Raw genomic sequence first — 20729 nt, 5'->3', positions numbered from 1 at the left:
ACCGGAAGAACGTGCAATTGCTACATCCGGTAGCATCGATTAGTCGTGACACTACCAAAAGTTTAATTATTGTTGTGGTTTAGTCATATTAGTCCAATTATCTCGTACACTGTCATATTATGTTAGAATTGATATTATATCAAGTCGCTCTAGTTATCATACTAATGTATTTATCTCTTATACTATGATAACAACAAATGTTTCGACTTTATTTTCGGATTTTAAAGCGATTATGTTCGTTTTTTTCTACATGTATCTTAATACGAATTTAATAATCTGTTATTAAATTAATTGTTTTCTTATAATCATTTCTATGTACGTACTTAAGTTCTCAATTACTTATATATTTTTAGAAAATGCTTTAATTATTAGATAGATCTATATTTTAACTTTCCATTGCGAAAACAATTCAAGGGGAAGTCACGTTTATCATTCCAAATACTGCGGTCTTAAAAGTCAATTTGCCCGGAATACAAAAAAAGTAAACTGTTTTCCTAATTCAATAAAGCCTAAGACCAGTATGCATGTACATGGTGGAATATAATGGGGAAACATACAGAATGTGTCGGAATTAAACATTTTTTCGCACTTCGAGTTTTTACATGTATATCGACCTTCTAGTGTATACAATGCTGTAACGGATACCGATATCAACCCAACCCTTGTGGTCTCTAACCATATCAGCCTGTGCCACCATGAACTATCTACTGCAACGTCCATGTTTGTTTAAACTGATACGAGAAAGATCATGTATGTATAATTATAAAGGATACACATTTGTAAATGCATAATCATTTATTTACAAACTATCAATATGAAGAGATTTTGTTGGTTGTGTGTATTATTTTTGTTGTTTGTGAATTCCGATGCATTGTTTCTTGATGGCAACAACGGAAATCAAGGTAAGGATTTCAAACCCCCTTCCTTTTTCAGTACCTTTGTTTTAGCACAACTGGATATTTTAAAATTTCGCCCTGTTTCCTTTACATAAAATACGTTCATTGTAAGCTTCACCAAGCTGGTCCGTTGTCTTATGTTTCCAAAGTTTTAGCGCCCCGTGCAGGTCCGGGTGTTAAAAGAATAGGCCTGCAGCAGCGCTAAGCTTGTCGTAAAAGGCGACTAAATAGTGCTCAGAACCCTCGCCAGGGGCTAGGGCGCTCTGCCCACAGAGCAACTGGGATGTGTGCCCCAGGTGGTTGAATGGGGTACCCCTGGCGTGTTACATGCTGGGGTTGTCAGGCTATAATACGGAAAACCTGACCGCAAACCATTGTGGTGCACCGTGTTGGGAAAGATGCCACGTTCCTCGCACGTTAAAGAACCCTACTGTGGTATTCCCCCGGAGTAGGAACCATAGGGCTCCGCCACAGGAGACTAAATTGCCCGACCCTACCCACCTCTCCCTATTTCCAGTGGCAATCAAAATTTGTCGACCCCATTGTCCTGGTGTCCCATCCCTTTTTCATTTCATCATCATTTCATGATCATTTTATCATCAATTTCATGTTCATCGTCTGAATATAGCTGAAATATTGCTGCTCGGACGTTAAACCCCAACAAACAAACAAACAAACAAACAAAGTTTCTGCTCCATTTAAATATGATGTTGTACGTAAAAGTGACCACTACATATATCAAACTAAAATGTACGTACCACTGTCAGATCAAGTTAGAAGGAGGGGTCACGGCGGATTAAATCAATCTTTTGAGGATGCAAAAATGACCAAAATAGCCTGGAACACATTTGTATATGTGTACAGTGAACAGTATCGTCAAATATTGTCTTGACACCGTTTAAGCTTCTGAATCATATATATATTATAGTTCATATTCTTTACGACCTACAAGAGAAAATGTAGATGTCCCAAAAGCTGACCAGCTTCCGGTGTATCTGCTCTGCCTTTAATTTACAGAATTCACGACCACGACTCATGGGACCTGTACGTACATGTATAAGATTTTGAAACGAATTGACTTGTCTTTTTCAGGAAACAACGCTAAATGCCCATCCAATATTTCTCGGAACTATTTGTTCACGTATAAAGACACTTGCATCCAGTTTATACAATCAGAAAAGACCTGGACTGATGCCAGAAAAAACTGTATACAACAGGGAGGAGACTTGGTTGTTATACAAGACAAAGATAAACAAAACTTTATTGTCAATGCCATTAAATACTATAAATGGAGCCATCATGGCATTTGGATCGGAGGCTCCGATGCTGACAGGGAGGGACTGTGGAAATGGGTTAACGGTAAGAATAATTGAACAGGTCTCTGTAACGTAAAGTGCTCAATTTCAGTATTTCTTCAACCTTAACTGAAATTTAGAATTGAAGAGAAAACTCAAGGGTTTAAGACAGGGTCCAAATCTTTGTTTTTGAATGTAATGCTGTATGATATATTGTATATAAAATCTAAAAACGCTACCGAAGAAACAGGTCGCCATTTTAGTAGTACGAAGTAATGGTTTCAATTGACATACTCCAATTATTTAAGATCGATATGCCCTCATGCCATAAGTTTAATCCTTCCATAACACTTAAACGCCTGAATCTTTTTTTTGCTAATGACTTTAACAATCCATTACCCTCATTTACGTGTATCAGAAGCTACAAAGTACATTCAAACATTCAAAGTACTCCTGTACTGAATCAATTAATAATCGATATTTTGAAAGATGAGTTATTTAAGGAATGACTGTTATATTTTATCGGTTTATTTTGTTGATTGACTCTCCAACTGGAGACTGTTCTTTCATGTATTGGGGATCTCGCACATGGAATAGTCTTTATGGATAGGGTGTTGTTGATGGTGTGCATTTTATTGTGTCCCAAAATAAATTGTGCAATTAAAATCAAGAAGGTTTTCCAACAAAAACAAAATATCACAGAATAGAATGAAACAGAAAAGTCCGTAACGTCCTATGAAAAGACTAGTTTACAGCATAATAGCAGTGTACCAGTTTTATGTAATATTCAGATTCGTTATTAGTTTATGTGGAACATCTACATTGTACATGTAGACAGATGAACACAAAACTGTCCGACATCCTGCATAATTAAAGAGTAATCAAGGAAACCAAGGTTATAGCGGTAATCATACGAATGTAATCCAGGGACAAAGACCAAACATGGAAAACAGACATACACAACAAACAACAAAAAGTATCTAAAATCATACATACAAAGTAACAAAAGCAAATGAGCAACTCGGACTTCACTAAAAACTGGGAGCATGGACCAGGTGCACCGGTAGGGTAAGTGTCCTCTGCTTTTATAGAAACACCCGCCGAGTTGCTCAGAATAAGTCAAGTCCAGGGTAGACAAACGTGGAAAGGAAAACTATGACCCGTTGAATAAATCAGTTTTCATGGTGCAGATGGATACACCATAACGATCCACGAGTTCGTGATGACGACCATAAAATTTCTGTAGTGATAACTTCAATCTTGTAGCAACACAACCCTGTTCCCGAAGCCTATTTGTTAGAGTTCTAGCGCGATACAAAAAGTTTGCGTAGTTTCGGCAAACTCTGACATAACGTATGAGTTGTGATATGAACACTCCATACGCAGGTGCTGAAGGGATGTTGCCACAGATGAAAGGAAAGTTGACAATTTTGAATGAAAAGTCATCACGTTTGTCGTAAAGTTTGGTCAATAGTTTTCCTTTACCGTCGATTTCTAAGTGTAGGTCAAGATATGAGTCTGACTTCACTATGTATGTAGTGTCCTTTATCTTAAGTTCTTTGGGATAGATGCGATGTATCAAATCACCGAAATTAGTATTGTTTAAAGATAATACGTCATCTATATAGCGGAAACTAAGATTAAAGGATCTAGCCAAACGATATTATTTCTTTCGGATCAGATCAGCTATGAAGTTAGCCTCATAAGAGTGAAGGAATAGGTCAGCAAGTAAAGGAGCACAATTTGTTCCCATTGGAATGCCGACCATTTGTTAAAAACACGTCCACCGCACTAGATAAATATGTTGTCGATTAAAATTTCTGCATTTTGTAAACATCTTCCTGTGTATATTTGGAAGATGATTTGGAAATACTTCATACAAATTATCTCAACCGAGAACTATGTATTTGTATCTAGGCGTACCATCTTTTTTTAACAACGATGTATAATGTTTTTTAAGTCGGGATTTTAACTGAGTATGGGGAATAGAAGTATACAGTGTTGAAAAATCATAGGTTTTAATGCTGTTATATTCAGATAATAGTTTTGAACTGATTGTCTTCAAAAGATCTTTCGAATTTTTCAGGATTCACATTGAATTAATATCACTACGGGGGTAACAAGTGTTGTGGTAGGACTGCAGACCCTCTTTGACAGTTGTAATTATAGAAGTTAAAAGTTTTGATAGAGGTTTGGTGGTATATTTTGCAGATCCAGCTATGAAACGTTGTTTGTATGGATTCTTGTGAAGTTTAGGAATCCAGTACATAGACGGTAAATTACAATCATCGTCCTTGGTAGAGAGACAGAAAGAGTATAGCACCGATTTATGGTTTTCCACAATCTCTTCTTTGGAGAGTGTGGTAGCAGTATAGGTTTTATCACTGCTATTATTTTCTACGTCTACCTCTGACAATAAACATTGGATGTAAAACGTTTTGCAGACAAAAACAATGTTGTTTTGGGCTTTGTCTGCTGGTACGACAACACACTTGTCATGTATAGTAGACAATGTTTTTGCTACATCGGGGTCTTTGAAAACCGGTGTAGTTTGTCACTCATTGACCTACTTAAAACTTTGAGTCGTTTCAAAATTTAAGACCTCACGACCTTTAACCACCGTGACAGGGAATCAATGTCTTCTTGTTCTCGTTTTATCCATTTTCTTGCATAGTCCTCGACGGCATCCATAAGAACTTTAAAGTTATAATTCCAAATTATGGAGCGTGGTTCACGGTATTTCGGACCTTTAGAAAGGATATTACGCAGAGATTCGTTTTCGATGATGGTTAAATCTCCCGTAACGACGTGACCGGAAGGACCATATTTGAATGGAGAGTTTTTGCAAAAAACAGATGGGTGGTTTAGCCTTGAAGTCCTCAAGCTCGATGTTCTGCAATAGCCTTTTATAATTGAAAATTTTGGATGCAATGGGTGAAGTATAGGAATATGAAATAATTGGTATGGATTTGTCTTTGAAATATGGGAGAATTTTAGTAATGTTTTTTTGATGGAGGATGTTAGCCAAATTAATTGCATCTATACCTTTGTTGACACACGGTAGTGGAAGAAATGATTTTTTTTTTCATCTTGACTTTTCACACTAACTGGTTTAAAGAGTCTGTGGAAACCAATATCCAAAATGATGGCGACAAGTCTGTATAATGATGAGGTAGGGTCAGAAACAGGAGTGTCAAGACTTGTTTTGTAAAGGGAGTGTAGTAAAGTGAGAGGTATAGAATAAAGTTTAGTTCTAATGTGATGAAATCCAAGAGGTTTTTCTATGAAAGGAAGGAGTCCATCTATGGAGACATCATGTAACTTAGGTGACGTATAGTGGCGATGGCCGTGATTCCTTTCCCGTCTTGGATTTTTGTCAAATAAATTCATCACATTTATGCTATTGTTATATTGGCTTGAAAGGTTTCCTACACTTTTGATGTTGTCATTGCATCCGTAAGGTATTGCAGTGCTTGTCAGCGTATCCAGTACCCCTCTCTTTCCCTACGATAGTTTTTACTTAGAACGGGACGGTTCTTAGGGTGGTTTTTTTTTCTTGAATGATCTTGTTGATTAAAGTGTTGATAAACTATTTGGAATTTGGTTGTGTTAATTCCCCAACGATGACCGCACATTCTTTTGTTTAATTGTTGTTGCGTTTTTCCGACCTATATACTAAACCACATCAGTTGCATTCTAATCCATAGACAAATGTATTAAGTCTGTTGATTTGTTACTTAAGTCATTGTGACTTCTTGTATGGAAGGTTTTGTTTGTAAGGGAACTTGAGAATTTTTAATACCACATTTTGAAATGGTACAACGTGGTTCGTCATCGTTGTAGTCAAATATATCATTTAAAGTGATGGAACATGGTTTGATAATTTTGAAATAGTCAGAATTTTTGTACTGGAATAGATGGTCCTCAGACTGAAAGTGTGATTGGATACTTTTTAGTTGAATTCGTTGGGACACTTTCCATACCAGATGTGAGTGTGCTAAGATTCCAATCTGGGGACACCACATACTTACAAGACAACAGAGTGTCCGATCTGCTGTCAGGTTCGGAACTTTTTAAAATTCCTTGAATTTAAAAGACTAATTATTTTGATTTTGATGGTATTGTCACTTTTTGATGTGGTCCTAGAAAGCTTTTATTAACTGCAAGCGTTCTTTAAGTAGTTATCTCATTTTGTCTTTATTGTGTATGTTGAGGTATTCCATGAAGCAAATTGGATGTATTAAGGTGTGTTTGTTTGTGGTTTCAGTTCATTTTGACCTTCTATTAAAGGGGATGATTAAGGCCTTTTAAAACTAGTTTTACCCTACCGCAGGCATGTCCTTGTTTACATTCAGTAAAAGTTGGTCATTAATGTGTTCTTTTGTCGTTATTGTATTTTTCTAGATTATTTTGAAAAGTGTTGTAATTCTGTAACCGTGAATTTTTTTTTGATGTCGAATGTTTTGTTATGTAATTATTTAATATTTTGTATTAAGGATATTTTGTGTTATAAAAGTGACTAATTAGTATCAATTATTATTTTTAAAGAATGCGACCGGATATATACGATGAAGCATATGTTGCCTTTTATCATATCCGTTTCTTTTTCTATTCTTCATTAAATATCTTAAGACAGCTGTTTGAATGTTCCTAAGTTTTCATTCACATCCATTTCTTATTATGTACATGTACATGTACCAGAAAAACATGGAAGTTAAAAAAATATAGTGCATTTTCTTTTTGCCTTCATGCAGACTAATGTTTTGCCAAAAGATATGAAAAATGACTTCTGAAATAAAGCAGACATAACACTATAAGATGACACACTTTTTGTTAAGAAAGTTTTACATTATAACATAAAAATTGTTCTACTGAAAAGGTTGGTTTGATGAGTGCAAAACGAAAGTGGAAGAAAATTTAACATTATAACATAAAAATTGTTCCACTGAAAAGGTTTGTTTGATGAGTGCAAAACGAAAGTGGAAGTATAGAAAATGGCTATTTATAGTTCAAGACTACTTTTCGTTCCATTGTTGGTGGACTCATCCTACTTTTTTTGCGGGAAATTAATTTTTTGCATATCCAAAGAAATACAACACAAGTGAAAGTTTTATTGAATCAGTTTACATATTGTTTTGTTTTAATTCTAAAACTATGCACTTCACTATGGAGTCTATGGGAATATTATCTCAATACTGAGGCCATTACTTCGTCGAAGTGCATTGTATTTGTAGACAACTTAAATATATTTATTTAACGACTAGTTTATTAGGGTTGATGCATAGAAAGGAAAAACAGGTACTGATAAGAGGTCTTTTGTTGGATGTTATTTCAACCAAAATTAAGCAGCATATTTAATTCGGAAGAAACATTGTTTATTTTGGTTGAGTATTGTAGTAAATGATATATGATTAACTTTCATTTTTAGGATTATTTGACATGGGACCTAAGTATTTACATTTGATTCTCAGCGACGTATGCCATTATAAAATGTATTAAGGTGCTACATGTAGCAGGTTTTACAGGTCTTGATTCTGGCGACTACTATATCAATTCTGAAGTTCGATCTACAATGGTTTCAATCGAAAGAACACGCTTCCAATTAAAAAAGAAAAAAAAACATTGATGGATTTCACCAACAAAGATAGTCGGTGTAAAATTTGCCGTATCTACTTTTTTCTTTAATGACATCATTAGCTACTACTATTGTATACACCTACGAATTTTACTACCACTGGTTATTGATGTTTGTTTTACCTTTTCAATTCATTTTTTACTAATAGGAGAGAAGATCACGTGGGAAAATTGGGAGCGAGGCCAAGGACCTACTAACAGGGGTTTCCTCCATCCATCTGGCATCTTTGAAGACTGTGCATTACTAAAAATAAATGACGGATACAGATGGCATGATTATCTCTGTAGTTCAAAGTTGTTTGAATATACAAGTATCTGCGAATATAGTAAGTTGGATACTAGATGGACGATGCACCTTGGGTTAGAATACCAATATTAAAATTCCTTGTGCCACTCATGCATATATGAATCATAAAACATAATTATCAGAAAATACAGAATCTGAAATACCATGAAAAAAACCCAGTCTGAATAAACCACTTTTAATTAGACTAGTGGAGACAATGTGTCTTAATGAACATTTAATAAATGGAAGTAAAAGCGATCAAACCATGATAAAACGAAAAACGCGATATTCATGATACGGGAACAAAAACTGGACCAACGAAATCGACATATCACTACAAATTTATACAAGAATACAAACAGAAAATGATGGTGAAATTTTATTAATGAGCAATCTAGTCTCCAACAAAAAACTGGGGGCATGGATTTAGCGAATCATATTCTGAATTGTCAACGCCGTTTTGTAAACAAAATAAGATGTCGGAACAGGACATCATCTATCCTTTGAGTCGAGCAGAATTGGTCCGAACCGAACTCATTTAAGTTGTTGACAAAACCAAAGTAAACAAAATATAAATCAGCAGAAAAGTAAACAACCATAAATTATACGAAAAAAAAAAACGTCTTAAAACATGGTGTACGAGTGGGTAGTAGTCGAACTTCAAACGACTTTTTTGAACAAGAATGCGTATTGAATGACTATATTTAACTTAAAATTTAATCCAGCTGTTTAGTGATTGTAACCGACCAAGAAAGTATCAGAATATTTTGCCAATCGCCAGCTCATCTGAAAGTTTATCTATAATGTTTCAGTTAAAAGAATTTAATGAAATAATTAAAAAGTATAATATTTGTTGATTTTATTAGATACTTTCAAAACGAAGGAAAGCTACAGTCATGTTTCACAAGTGCTAATATCGCTATATTGGACATAGTGTAATATTAGAACAATGTGAAAATATCCCACTCCAGCTACAACAGTACTATAGGAGCACTAGGAAATGTATTACTATACGGTAAAAGGATTATTGCATTAATAGTGATGAATTTTGACCCTCGTATAGTATCATATTGAACTTGCAGAGTAGTGCAATGTGATATAGGATATCTGCTCGAGGCAGTTTTCACCAATATTCATGCAATTATCCTATGATAATTTATGTAATATTTGCAGATTTTCTAGATTCGACAACGCCACCCTATTCAACGCCAATACTGACGTCGACACCCGGAACGGCCACTGCAATTCCGACGTCAACAATGAAATTGACATCTAGGACAACTATGAATACAGGAACTAAAGCTTCAACTACAATTCCAATGAATGAAACCAAGGCTTTAACTATTCCAACATCAGTACCTACCACAGGAACAAGTCAAATAATAGACAATAAACCAACAACAACAAAATCTACATTTTCTGTAAATCAAACGACAGATAGAGCAGCTTCCGGCAATATAAATGATGCAACAACAACACTATTAACCAGAAAAACATATGGAATATCATCGACAAACAATATTTCATTACCAACGACCGAGATCCCTTTACAGCCGATAGCCAACTCTACACACACTAAACGATCAAGTACTTTATTCTTTACAACAAAAACAAGTTCAAGATTCACAACAAACACTAAAACGAGGACAACTGAGAGCAAAATAACAGAAACTACCATGAATACGACTGCTACATTTAAAACAAAAACTACACAGAAAAAGAGCACTACTGTGACAACAAAATCCACAGTGCAACCAACAATATCAACTTCCACTATATTACCCTATAATTCAAACGTTTCGACGGAAACGGTCACATCAACAACTTTTAAGGCAAGCAGAAGCACCCTAAAGACATCCACAAAACAAAATATGAAAACAAGTACTAAAACAATTCCTACAATAACAAGTGAATCGGAGACGATTAAAAATTTTACAACAAATGATACGCCAACGACAGAAACTAATTTGAAAACAACTGCGTCACCAAAGACGGTTTCAACGATTCTTGTTTCTACACCAACGACAAACACTTTCGTTACTTTTAATATTCCGACGACAAAACTATCAAATGTCACACATATAACAGAATCCACAATGCCAACGACCAAAATTGAAACTACTTCAAAAGTAGTTTCGGTTAACACAATACCTACAACCAAATCGTCTTCTGTGACAAAATCAACATCAACTTATAGACCAACCGTACAACCAAAATCGTCATCAACACAACACGTGCATTCAACGAGCCATAGAACTGTGTCATCAAATTCATCAAAATTTACTAAAAAGTCAGAGAAAAAGACTACCATGCTAAAAATAAAAACTACACATAGGACTTTACCTTCAGCATCATCAAACAAACAGACGGACAGGCCACAGATAATGACATCAAAGGGATATACGCAAGAAAAACAAAACCATCGTCATCCATCGTCATCAAATTCGATCACATTAAGTACCAAAACAACAGCTACAATGAAAAACACACCACAGAAAATAGGTAAGTATTATACCATGTATACAAGGTCTTTGTAAGATCTGTTTATTTCTCTGTACCAATCATATAATAGGATCTGCCTAGTTTCTACATGGACAGTCTCTCAGCCCAAATGTTGACTCTCAAAGTTTACTGGATATGTTTAAGTAAAGCTGGGTAAATTAAAATAAAAGTAGAAACCATAGAGATAGTTGAAAGCCTCAAATCCGTTCTATCATATTTTTTTTTAAATCAGTTCAAAGTGGATCTTGGAAAATTCGAAAGGTCTTCTGGAAACGCTAAATTCTATATTTTCATCGGAATAAAGTAGCATCAAGACATTTGATTTTCAGCCCTTGATATTACTGCTTTCAATTCTAGACCTGACTCCGTATATTTACTTTGTTGTTACTCTACAAAAGATAAAACACCTAGATACAAAAATGTAGTACTTGGCAGATATTCTCCATACTTTGTAAAAAGTATATCGAAGATGTTGTCAAATTGCTGAAGTGTTTTATCGACAATATGTTTGTCCAGATCGGTGAATGTGTTTTCGACAGAAGATCAGCATTTCTATGGAAACAAATTGTGCTCCGCTACGCCATGACGTTTACTCCCTCCTTAATTACTTAATTCTTTTACTCTTATGAAGCATACTTTATAGCTAACTTGATCCAAAAGATGAAAGATCTTTGAGCCTAATCATTCGATCTCAGTTTCCGCTGTATAGATGACAATCCTATTTTCGGGATGTTATACGTCGCATCTACCACAATGACCACTGCACACTCTATTAATGGGTCATTGGTAACGGCAAACTCATTACCAAATATTCGACAAACGCGATATATTTTTTTAAGTGAAATTATTTTTTTTTCAAAAATATCCCAGGCCTCCCTCAATATAAAAATGGTCGGTGCTTAACTTGTCATTCTGTATTGTCAGCTTACCTCCATATAGAGTTTCATATTCACAACTCAAACGTTATGCCAGAGCTTGACTTTTTTGTACCGTGCTGAACTACTTACAACAAGGTTATGTTGCTACATGATTTAAGTCATCATTACAAAATATTTATTGTCGTGATCATGAGTTTGTGGAACGTTATAGTGTACCTATCTGCACAATGTGAACCGTTTTGTTCACCTAGTCATAGTTTTCCATTCCTAATTTGTCTGTGGACGTGACATTTTATGAGTTGCTCGGTTGATGTTTCTAGAAAAGCAGAGGACGCTTACCCTACCGGTGCACCTGGGTCATGCCCGTAAATTTTAGTCGAGTTCGATTTGCTCTTCTTTTTTTTTGTTATTTCATGTCTTCCTTCCCTGTCTAGTCTTCATCCTCATCCTCGGAATATTTTGTCGGTTTTGATTTCCACTTGAATTATTGTTCACTTGATTACTCTTTCCAATTGTAAAGTGCGAATATCTTTCTGTTGAAACATTTCGCTTTTTATAAACCCTTTCGTGTTGAATGCATGATGGTCGATGAACATACTCAATATACACTTTCTTTCGGGAGGGAGTGTTATTTGCTTCTTTTCCTTGCAGAAGTATATAATAACACATGCTCATTGACTATCCCGCATTTAACCCGAAAGGGTATATTTTCAAAGATAAAACGCAGTAAGGAAACTGTTGACATTTGTGTAATGCGTTTGGTTCGGTTCTAACTGTATTCTTCTGGATTCTACGGATCGAAGTTTTGAGAAACAAAATCTAAGCATTATGTACAGTGTTGCGAATGATGATTTTTCTTTTCAGGAGCAGAGAAAACTAATTTAAAAACAGAAAAGGAGGAAAAAGAAACAGGTAGGCAAAATAAATATAAAACCAGGAACAGTCATGTGCACGCTCAGAAAACTTTTGGGAGGAAAACTATTTTGCTCTGACTACCCAAAGCACTTTATTGTAGTATATTTCACACATCCTCGTTGTCAAACTACCCTTAGTAAAGAAAAAGTTACCTACCATGACACACTAATTTTCAAAATTGCTACAATAGATATCACTTTGTTTTTAGATGTTTTTTTATTTATTCATTTATTTATTTATTTATTTGGTTAAAAAGCGAATAAAATATAATCCAGCTCCATATTAATGATACCACATAGGCAAAGTGATATTGCCCTCAGCATTGATAATACACTCACCTAGGACACTCTTTCCCGGACAGACAGTTAATCATAATACCATCTATATAAACATTTATTAATAAATGTTAGAAGTTTTGTAGCATATAAAACCTATGTTTATTTGAATGAATTTCTTTCAGTCTATATAATAGCTGGTATATGTGCAGCTATAGGAGTTGTGGTCCTGCTTCTACTGTTTACTCTCGTAAGAAGGTAAGTTTATCTAGCCGTCAAAGTGGCAAAGCAAAGTTTCTTTAACACATGAATGGATATTTGTCAAACTTTGAACACTAATTTACTCTGTTAAGATACAGATAAAGCTTACTTTTGGCGCAATCACATTCTTATTTCTCCAGTTATAGCGTTTAAAATAATGTTATTCCTCTTCTTTTATAGATTTGATGTGCATAGTTTTTTCTAGCAACGTGGCGGGTAATAATTCATGTCCCATAGTATGCGATATATTTCAGTTATTGGTCATATTGTGATTGGACATATCGACAGTGATATACCTTAGTACGTCTATCAAATTGAATGTTCATGCCATATAAATAAAAAAAAACAAAGCAATTAGTAAGAAAATACTTGACCAAACGGCTGCAGTACATATAAAGTATAGATCGTCTCCCCATTAATTAGATGTGAATATTTAATGAAAATTTTAAAAACATATTCCCTATATATATATATATATATATATATATATATATATATATATATATATATATATATCCTGTTGGTAGCAGGAAACAAAAGACTTTTGTTTTTAATTTTCTTGATAAACAAAGGTTTGCTTTTACCATAATCTAGCGACGGCTGGAAATTCAAGTGTTCTTCACATACCGGTTTTTACATTTATAATACACAGGAGACGAAAGGCGAAGGCATCCAAAAAGGTCTTATTCGCTGATAACCCGTTATACTGCAGTAGTGTCGTGTATGACGACAAGTCTATTCCCAACAACATAGGATGTGACGTCACTACAGACGGTCACGCAATTGTTGGAGGAGAGCTAGGAACGACAGAGCTTATATTCGGAGATTTTCAGGAACCAACTTACAAGTACCAGTTCAACGAAGAGGATTATTAAAATAATTTTACATGTGTCCATTACTAGAGATCTGTTGTTACGTTTGTATATTGTATAGTTATTGTAAAAATGAGGAAATCAGAGGCTTTTTATCTAATAAATAAAAAAAAACGACGAAAATGGAGATAAATGAAGGGTATCTAAATTCATTCATATATGTTGTATAACACTAAACATTGAAGTATTTGATGCATTCACATATCTTGTGTTTGTTGGTCTAATGTTTTAATTTTGGATGTCGTAAAATCAAAAGAAGACTTAAAAAGGCATAGCGCCCGTCTTTTGACAAGCGGAAAATTTGAAGAATCCTGTACAAACTGTCCTGGATTTTATAACAATTCTTTTTTTTTCAAAACAATATATTAAATATCAAGCGAATTGATTTGTCGAATTTTCAATCAAGAAAACCGGTATCATTCACTTTTACGTCGATCAAAACTGGTCCAGAAATTATAAAGGTGATTTCATATTAACGATGTATTTGTTATTTGTCCTTTTAAGGAGAGAAGTGTAACAGAATGAACCTGCTTATCACCCTTTTTCTTTAGAAATATTAAAGATTCTATATAAGCTTTTCGAATATTCCGATTCATGAATCCATAAATTAAACTGTTCATACAACTATTTGCACAACCCATGTAATATCCGAAGGTACTTAGCCATGGAATAGGGACATTCGTCGAATTATGGATACTTGCTATTCCAAACGGCATGTATAAAACTACAGAAGCATGGAAGACCGAGAATTGTGTTCGTGTGACCGTCAGTTCGTGCAAGATTCGCTGACGAGCTTATCCATTGTTTTACTTTTTATACAGTTTTAGCGCCGAAGATCTGACATAAAAAATATTTTCTGATAGCAACGAATTGTGATAATAATGGACACAGCCAAACAAGAGATGGAGTAACTCGACGTGTTTAAACCATTGTTGTGACGTCAACCTACTGTTAAAACAATTGAATTATTTTTTTACGAATCAACGTGGACAAACAATAGACAAGACTTTATCAGTAAGCTTCTAATTACCATTAGCACAAACAGGACTAACGAAAAAAGTTCATTCGTGTTTATTACCGTTATTTCTGAATGCATTTCCGCAAATCTATGTTGGGTCTTCGCTAGTTCCTTCGCTAGTTGTTTTGCCAGTTTTTAACAAACTGCACCTTTGTGTCTGTACCCTCTGTTTGCTTCGTAGTGATGACTTGCGACTTCAAATATCAAATTGTCCATTCAAACCATAAATGCATGTGCATTGTAGCTATTTGTCGAAAAAAGGTTTGGATGGGATCTTTGTTATATGGTATTAGGTCATATCATCGGAAATCCAGATCATCAACTTTGTACATATTGACTTCATTTTATGGTTCAAAGCCCTTCAGGCTCGTACGTTTTTTTTTTAACAAATCAACGGTATTTCAATGTGTTTCTATTAGGGAAAGTGTGTCTACGGTGTTAAATATGGAAACGTGGTAGTCTTTGTCTAATATAAATGGTTTAAAGGCAAGACGGGCACAAAAGACAATAACTAGTACATGAAACACGCACAACATATCACTAGAACGATCTGGAAAGTGTAGATTCGATCAAACTAGTGCGAGTTACATATCCGTTTGTACCTTGAAATGCCCACATTATCAAGAGAAGATCACATAAAAAGTAAATGTCCAAAAGTACCATTGGCTACTAGTATACATGCTGACTCCGACAATGGTTAATCACTGATCACCAGTGCTAGAAGTGCAAACGGTAGAATATAAATGGTCATTAAAAATCAAGTGCAACTAAATTTCCAACAAACACTTTATGCACAATCTTGAGTCTTTTGTGTGTGTGTGTGTGCGTATTAATGTCCATATCATAAGAATATTTCCAAAACTGCATGAAATTAGAGTCACAGAAACCCTAGTTTCTAAATTGTAAAGGCTCATCTGTAACAGAACCTATCTAACCCAAACCCCTTTTGGACTTTCAAATTGGTTCGGATTTCACAAGGAACAAATGTGTAAGTTTCAACATACATTTCGAATGAGATGAAGTGACTTTTTAAAGTGCCTCCGATGTGACTGTTTAGAACTTTAGTCCTGTGACAATCTTGCATTTGTATGTAAATTTAAGACAAATGTTTAAAACAGATTTTCATATATTTCAGAGCTCAGTTTCAACGGGTTTCGTTGTTTAAAATCTAATGATCTCTCCGTAATTGGCACTGTCTACGCAATGCTTGATTCTTACATAACTAGAGGCCTTAGTTTTTTTTTCCTTTTCTGGATTGTAATTTGTCATCAGCAATCACAACACTCTGTTAAATTCATGAAATTATGTACCTAGAGCTAAAAAAAATCCCTGCCTAAGATGTCTCAAGAACTTTTTTAATGCTGTGACAATACTGCATTTATTTGTAAAGATAAATAACTTCATGGTTGGAACTTAATCAACCCAGTCGTAATGACTAATACTAACTCAGCAACAATAAGCTAGACAAGTTTAAAAGTTGTTATTCGAGATATATTTTGAAACCTTTTTGAAATCCAACACAGAAAAATCCGATAAACATGTCTAAACCAGACACTTTCTTAAAGTGTCACTAAATGTATTTTAAACCTTCAGGAGGGATCGTTCAATATTTATTGGATTTAGCCGGTGCAATTACATACATGTACTGGTAAAAACGAGTTCCCTCATTCTCTTACAATTGGGCATACAGATTTATTAGAAATGAACAGGTGCTAGTCAGAAACTTTTTTAAAAAAATGAACAAAAAAATATGATTTTGAAAAGATAATGAGCAAGTACATTATATGTAAGTATGCAGGTTTATTTATCTTGCATCCACAGCAGGTATTTTTAGATTTTTTGTTTCGCTTTTTCTGTCATGCGCGCGGGCTTCATGTACAGTGAAACCTATCGAAATAGAACCCCTTTCGGATGGTTTTATATATTCGGTTTAGGCAGGTGTCCGGTTTACTAAGGTTCAAAATACTTTTGAATTGACACGAAGAGATTAAAAAATCATTTCTGGTGTAGACAGGTTATCTTTTTATGGTTCGCTGTAGACAGTTTTTATTGTACTTTAGGAGCAGTGATGGACAGTTAACCAGAAACTCAACCAAGACAAATTCAGGCCTGAAACTTTTTTTTGAAAATAATATACAAGTTGAAGTGTACAGTCCGAACCATTTGCAAACTTCTTTATAAATACTAAAACAGGATATATGATATATCTTCAAGAGACATTTAATCCTTTTCGCTGCAAAAAACAGCCAAAACCATATAGCAGAGCCACGTTTTTATTCCCCATCATGTACTCCTTAGACTAAACATAATCATTTACCAAATTACCCTCACGTTATTTAATCCTTGACTGAACATTACACATCAATTTATGTAATTTATAATTTTTAATATTTTGAACTTTTTGTAAGACGGCAATATGCAAAAACAGACTTTTGCTGTTATTGCTATCAACATCAATCACTAAGAAGAAATTATATTTGCTTGTGTTCATCTGAACTATTTACTATGTGTCGTAACTTCAAAATCAATGGTCTCGGGGTTAACAATTACCATTGTAAAATTTTGATTTTTAATTGAATATCAATCAAAATAAAAATAATAAAATAGAGACACTGTCTATGGTAGAGGTTATTCATTGTTTAGAAAAAAAGTAACGAAAAAGCTATGCTATTTTGATGTGAATATGCTATATATATATATATATCGTTTGTCTACCCCGGACTTGATTTTTTATGAGCAACTCGGCGGGTGTTTCTGGAAAAGCAGAGGACTCTTACCCTACCAGTGCACCTGTTCCATGCTCCCAAGTTTTAGTGGAGTCCGAGTTGCTCATTTGCTTTTGTTACTTTGAATGTATGATTTTAGTTACTTTATGTTCTTTGTTGTGTATGTCTGTTTTCCATGTCTGATCTTTGTTCCTGGATTACATTCTTTTGGTTACCGCTATAACCTTGGTTGCCTTGATTATTCTTTCAACTTTACAGTAATCCGTTCTATATTCAGATATGTTTTTTTGCGAAAACCATACATTACATCTCGAAATGATAACTGGTTATATAGTCATAACAGTTTCTTAATTCGAAAAATGTGAATTCGGTGAGTCTTTTTTATGCATGAGTCATCTTTGCTGATTTTATAAAGGCAGCGACTTAAGTAAAAGCTAGCAAAGAGTTTTTGTATTTAATTCAGTCTACATTATTGCTAGTATATGTGCAGCTATATGATTTGTGGTCCTGTTTATATTTTTATTTCTAGTTAGAATATGCGTTTATCTAGCTGTCCAATTGGCAGAGCAAGAGTGTGGGACAGATGGATGGATTTCTATACAGATAAAGTATTTTTGACGAAATCGCATCTTTTTATAGATTTGTTTTTTTTTTTAAAGTTCATAGCTTTGCATGTATCATTTTATGTCAAATCAATTTAGTATCAATGTATTTCATTTATTGTACTTTTTTTCTGATCAGGAGGATGGACAGTGATATACTTTGGTACGTCCGTGAAAGTTTGTTGCTGTGGTGTATAGTGTTTTTTTTTAAATGTCTGTTCTTTTTAGGTTTGTTTATTTATGTAATATTTTCCAAAGTGGCCAGATTTTCTAGGGGAGGGTTGTGATCACGACAAAGTACTGTAACTCCGCTGCATGTTTTGCGCCTGTCCCAAGCCACGAATTTATGGCATATTCGTCACACCTAATATCGTTACATAGTAAACATTTTCAAAAAATGAATGGAAATCTTGAAATACTTGATCACACCATTGGATACAGATATTCCTAAAGGAAGGGACCCGCTTTTGACCTTTAAACGGGTTGCTCAAGCGATTTCCAATTTTTATTTGTAAAATTTGTTCAAGCAATTGGGAGGTACGACAATCATTTTATTTTTCCTAATACACAAAGGTTTGCTATTACCATAATCTAGCGACGTCACCAAAATCTAATATTTTTCACATAACATTTTATACAACAATAATAAATAGGTGACGACAAAGTAAGGCTTCTAAAAAGGTGTTATCCGCTGATAACCCCTTACACTGCGGTAGTGTCGTGTATGACGACAAGTCTATTCCCAACAACATAGGATGTGACATCACTACAGATGGTCACGCAATGGTTGGAGGAGAGCATTGAACAGCAGAGCTTATATTCGGAGATTTTCAGGTGCAAATATACAAGAACCAGTTCAACGAATCGGATTAGTAAAATAATGGTACATATGTCCATTACAAGAGCTCTGTAGTGATGTTTGTATTTAGTTTCCTTGTTTTATTGTAAAGGTATTAGAACGTCAGATGTGTGCTTATCAATAATTACAAACAAAGTTATCATCAACTTTTTGTTACATTTAGAAGGCAGTTTATTTTAAATTCACATAGAAAGAAAAATTACATTGTTACAGCCATAATGAGGAGACATATAGGCCGTTTACAGAACAACCTTTCTTACGAAAATAGAAGAACTTAATTATTAAAGAGTATAAAATTACAATTATATATTTTGTGCAACAATGCAAATGAGGAATTTGAGAGGATGATTTTGTGATTACTATGTTGATCTTATCTTTTAATTGTGAATGTCGTATAATCAGACTAGTATAAAAAGGCTTTGCGCCCTTCTCTGACAAGTGGTAAATTGTTTGAATCCTGTACAATCTGACGTGGATTTTATAGACATTCCTTACTTTTCAACAAGTATATTGAACTTCAAGCGAAATAATTCGCCGAACTTTCGATAACGAAAACTGGTGCCATTCATTTTATCAGTTCGGAAGTTTTGGTATTACCCTTCAATCACTCTTTTTTCTATCCTAAAGTTTTTTAGTTTCGTTGCTTAAGAACAAGAAATTGATAAAAAAAATTGTTTTACAGAATTAGAAAGATAATATCATACTAACGATGTGTTTGTTACTTGTCCGTTTAAGGAGAGGTGAAGCGGAACAGAATGAACCTGGTTATCTTCCCTTGTCTTCAGAAATATTAATGATTCCATGTAAGCTTTCCGAATGTTCCGGTTCATGAATCCATAAATTAAGCTGTTTATACAACTATTTACATAACCCATATAAAGTCCTAAAGTACTAAGCCATGGAATAGGGACATTCGTAGAATTAAGGATACTTGCTACTCCAAACGGAGCGTATAGAACTATGTAAGCAAGGAAAATGGAGAATTGTGTTCGGGTGATCGTCAGCTCATGCAAGATTCGCTGACGAGCTAATCCATTGTTCCACTTTTTATATAGTTTTAGCTTCGAAGATCTGACATAAAAAAATATTTTCATATAGCAAAAAATTGTGACAACAACGGGCACTGCCAAACAAAAGAAAGAGTAACTTGACGTGTATAAAGGGCTCTCTAAGGTGTTAAATATACAAACGTGGTAATCTTTGTCAAATATGAATGGACGGTTTAAAGTCAAGACGGGCACAAAAGACAATAACCAGTACACGAAACACGCACAGCATATCACTAGAACGTTCTGAAAAGTGTAGATTCGATCAAACCAGTGCGAGATACATATCCGAATGTACCTTGAAATGGCAATGCACATTATCAAAAGAAGATCGCATGAGAAAAGTAGATGTCCAAGAGCACCATTGGCTATACATATTGACTCCGACATCGGTTTATCATTTTTCAATAGTGCTAGAAGCGCGAACGGCAGAATATAAACGGTTATTAAAAAATCTAGTACAGCTAAAATTCCAACAAATACGTTTTGCGCAATTCTGAGTCGTTTTGTCCGTAATAATGTCCATATAATAAGAATATTTCCACAACTGCCTAAAATGAGTGTCACAACTCCCAGTACCAAGTAGATAACCCTAGTTTCCAAATTGTATAGACCCATCTGTAACAGAACTTATAAATACTTTGAACAATTCACTGTGTTATGA

The 20729-nt window shown here is 34.5% G+C and overlaps 1 protein-coding gene across 1 annotated transcript; it reads left to right on the top strand.

Annotated features, from left to right (window-relative positions):
* Positions 1-743: 743 nt before the first annotated feature.
* LOC148601608 (uncharacterized) lies at positions 744-14391 on the top strand. Its single transcript, XM_088555575.1, has 7 exons — positions 744-902; positions 1989-2255; positions 7975-8151; positions 9285-10613; positions 12356-12403; positions 12867-12939; positions 13595-14391. Exons 1-7 carry the CDS (start codon positions 815-817, stop codon positions 13815-13817), a joined length of 2205 nt encoding a protein of 734 aa, XP_088411701.1. The 5' UTR covers positions 744-814; the 3' UTR covers positions 13818-14391.
* Positions 14392-20729: the final 6338 nt, after the last annotated feature.

The sequence above is a fragment of the Perna viridis genome, chromosome 12, assembly GCF_037379345.1.
Source record: "Perna viridis isolate PV_CMFRI_1.1 ecotype Kerala chromosome 12, ASM3737934v1, whole genome shotgun sequence".
Lineage (NCBI taxonomy): Eukaryota > Metazoa > Mollusca > Bivalvia > Mytilida > Mytilidae > Perna > Perna viridis.
This window is presented reverse-complemented; position numbering and strand designations above follow the sequence as displayed.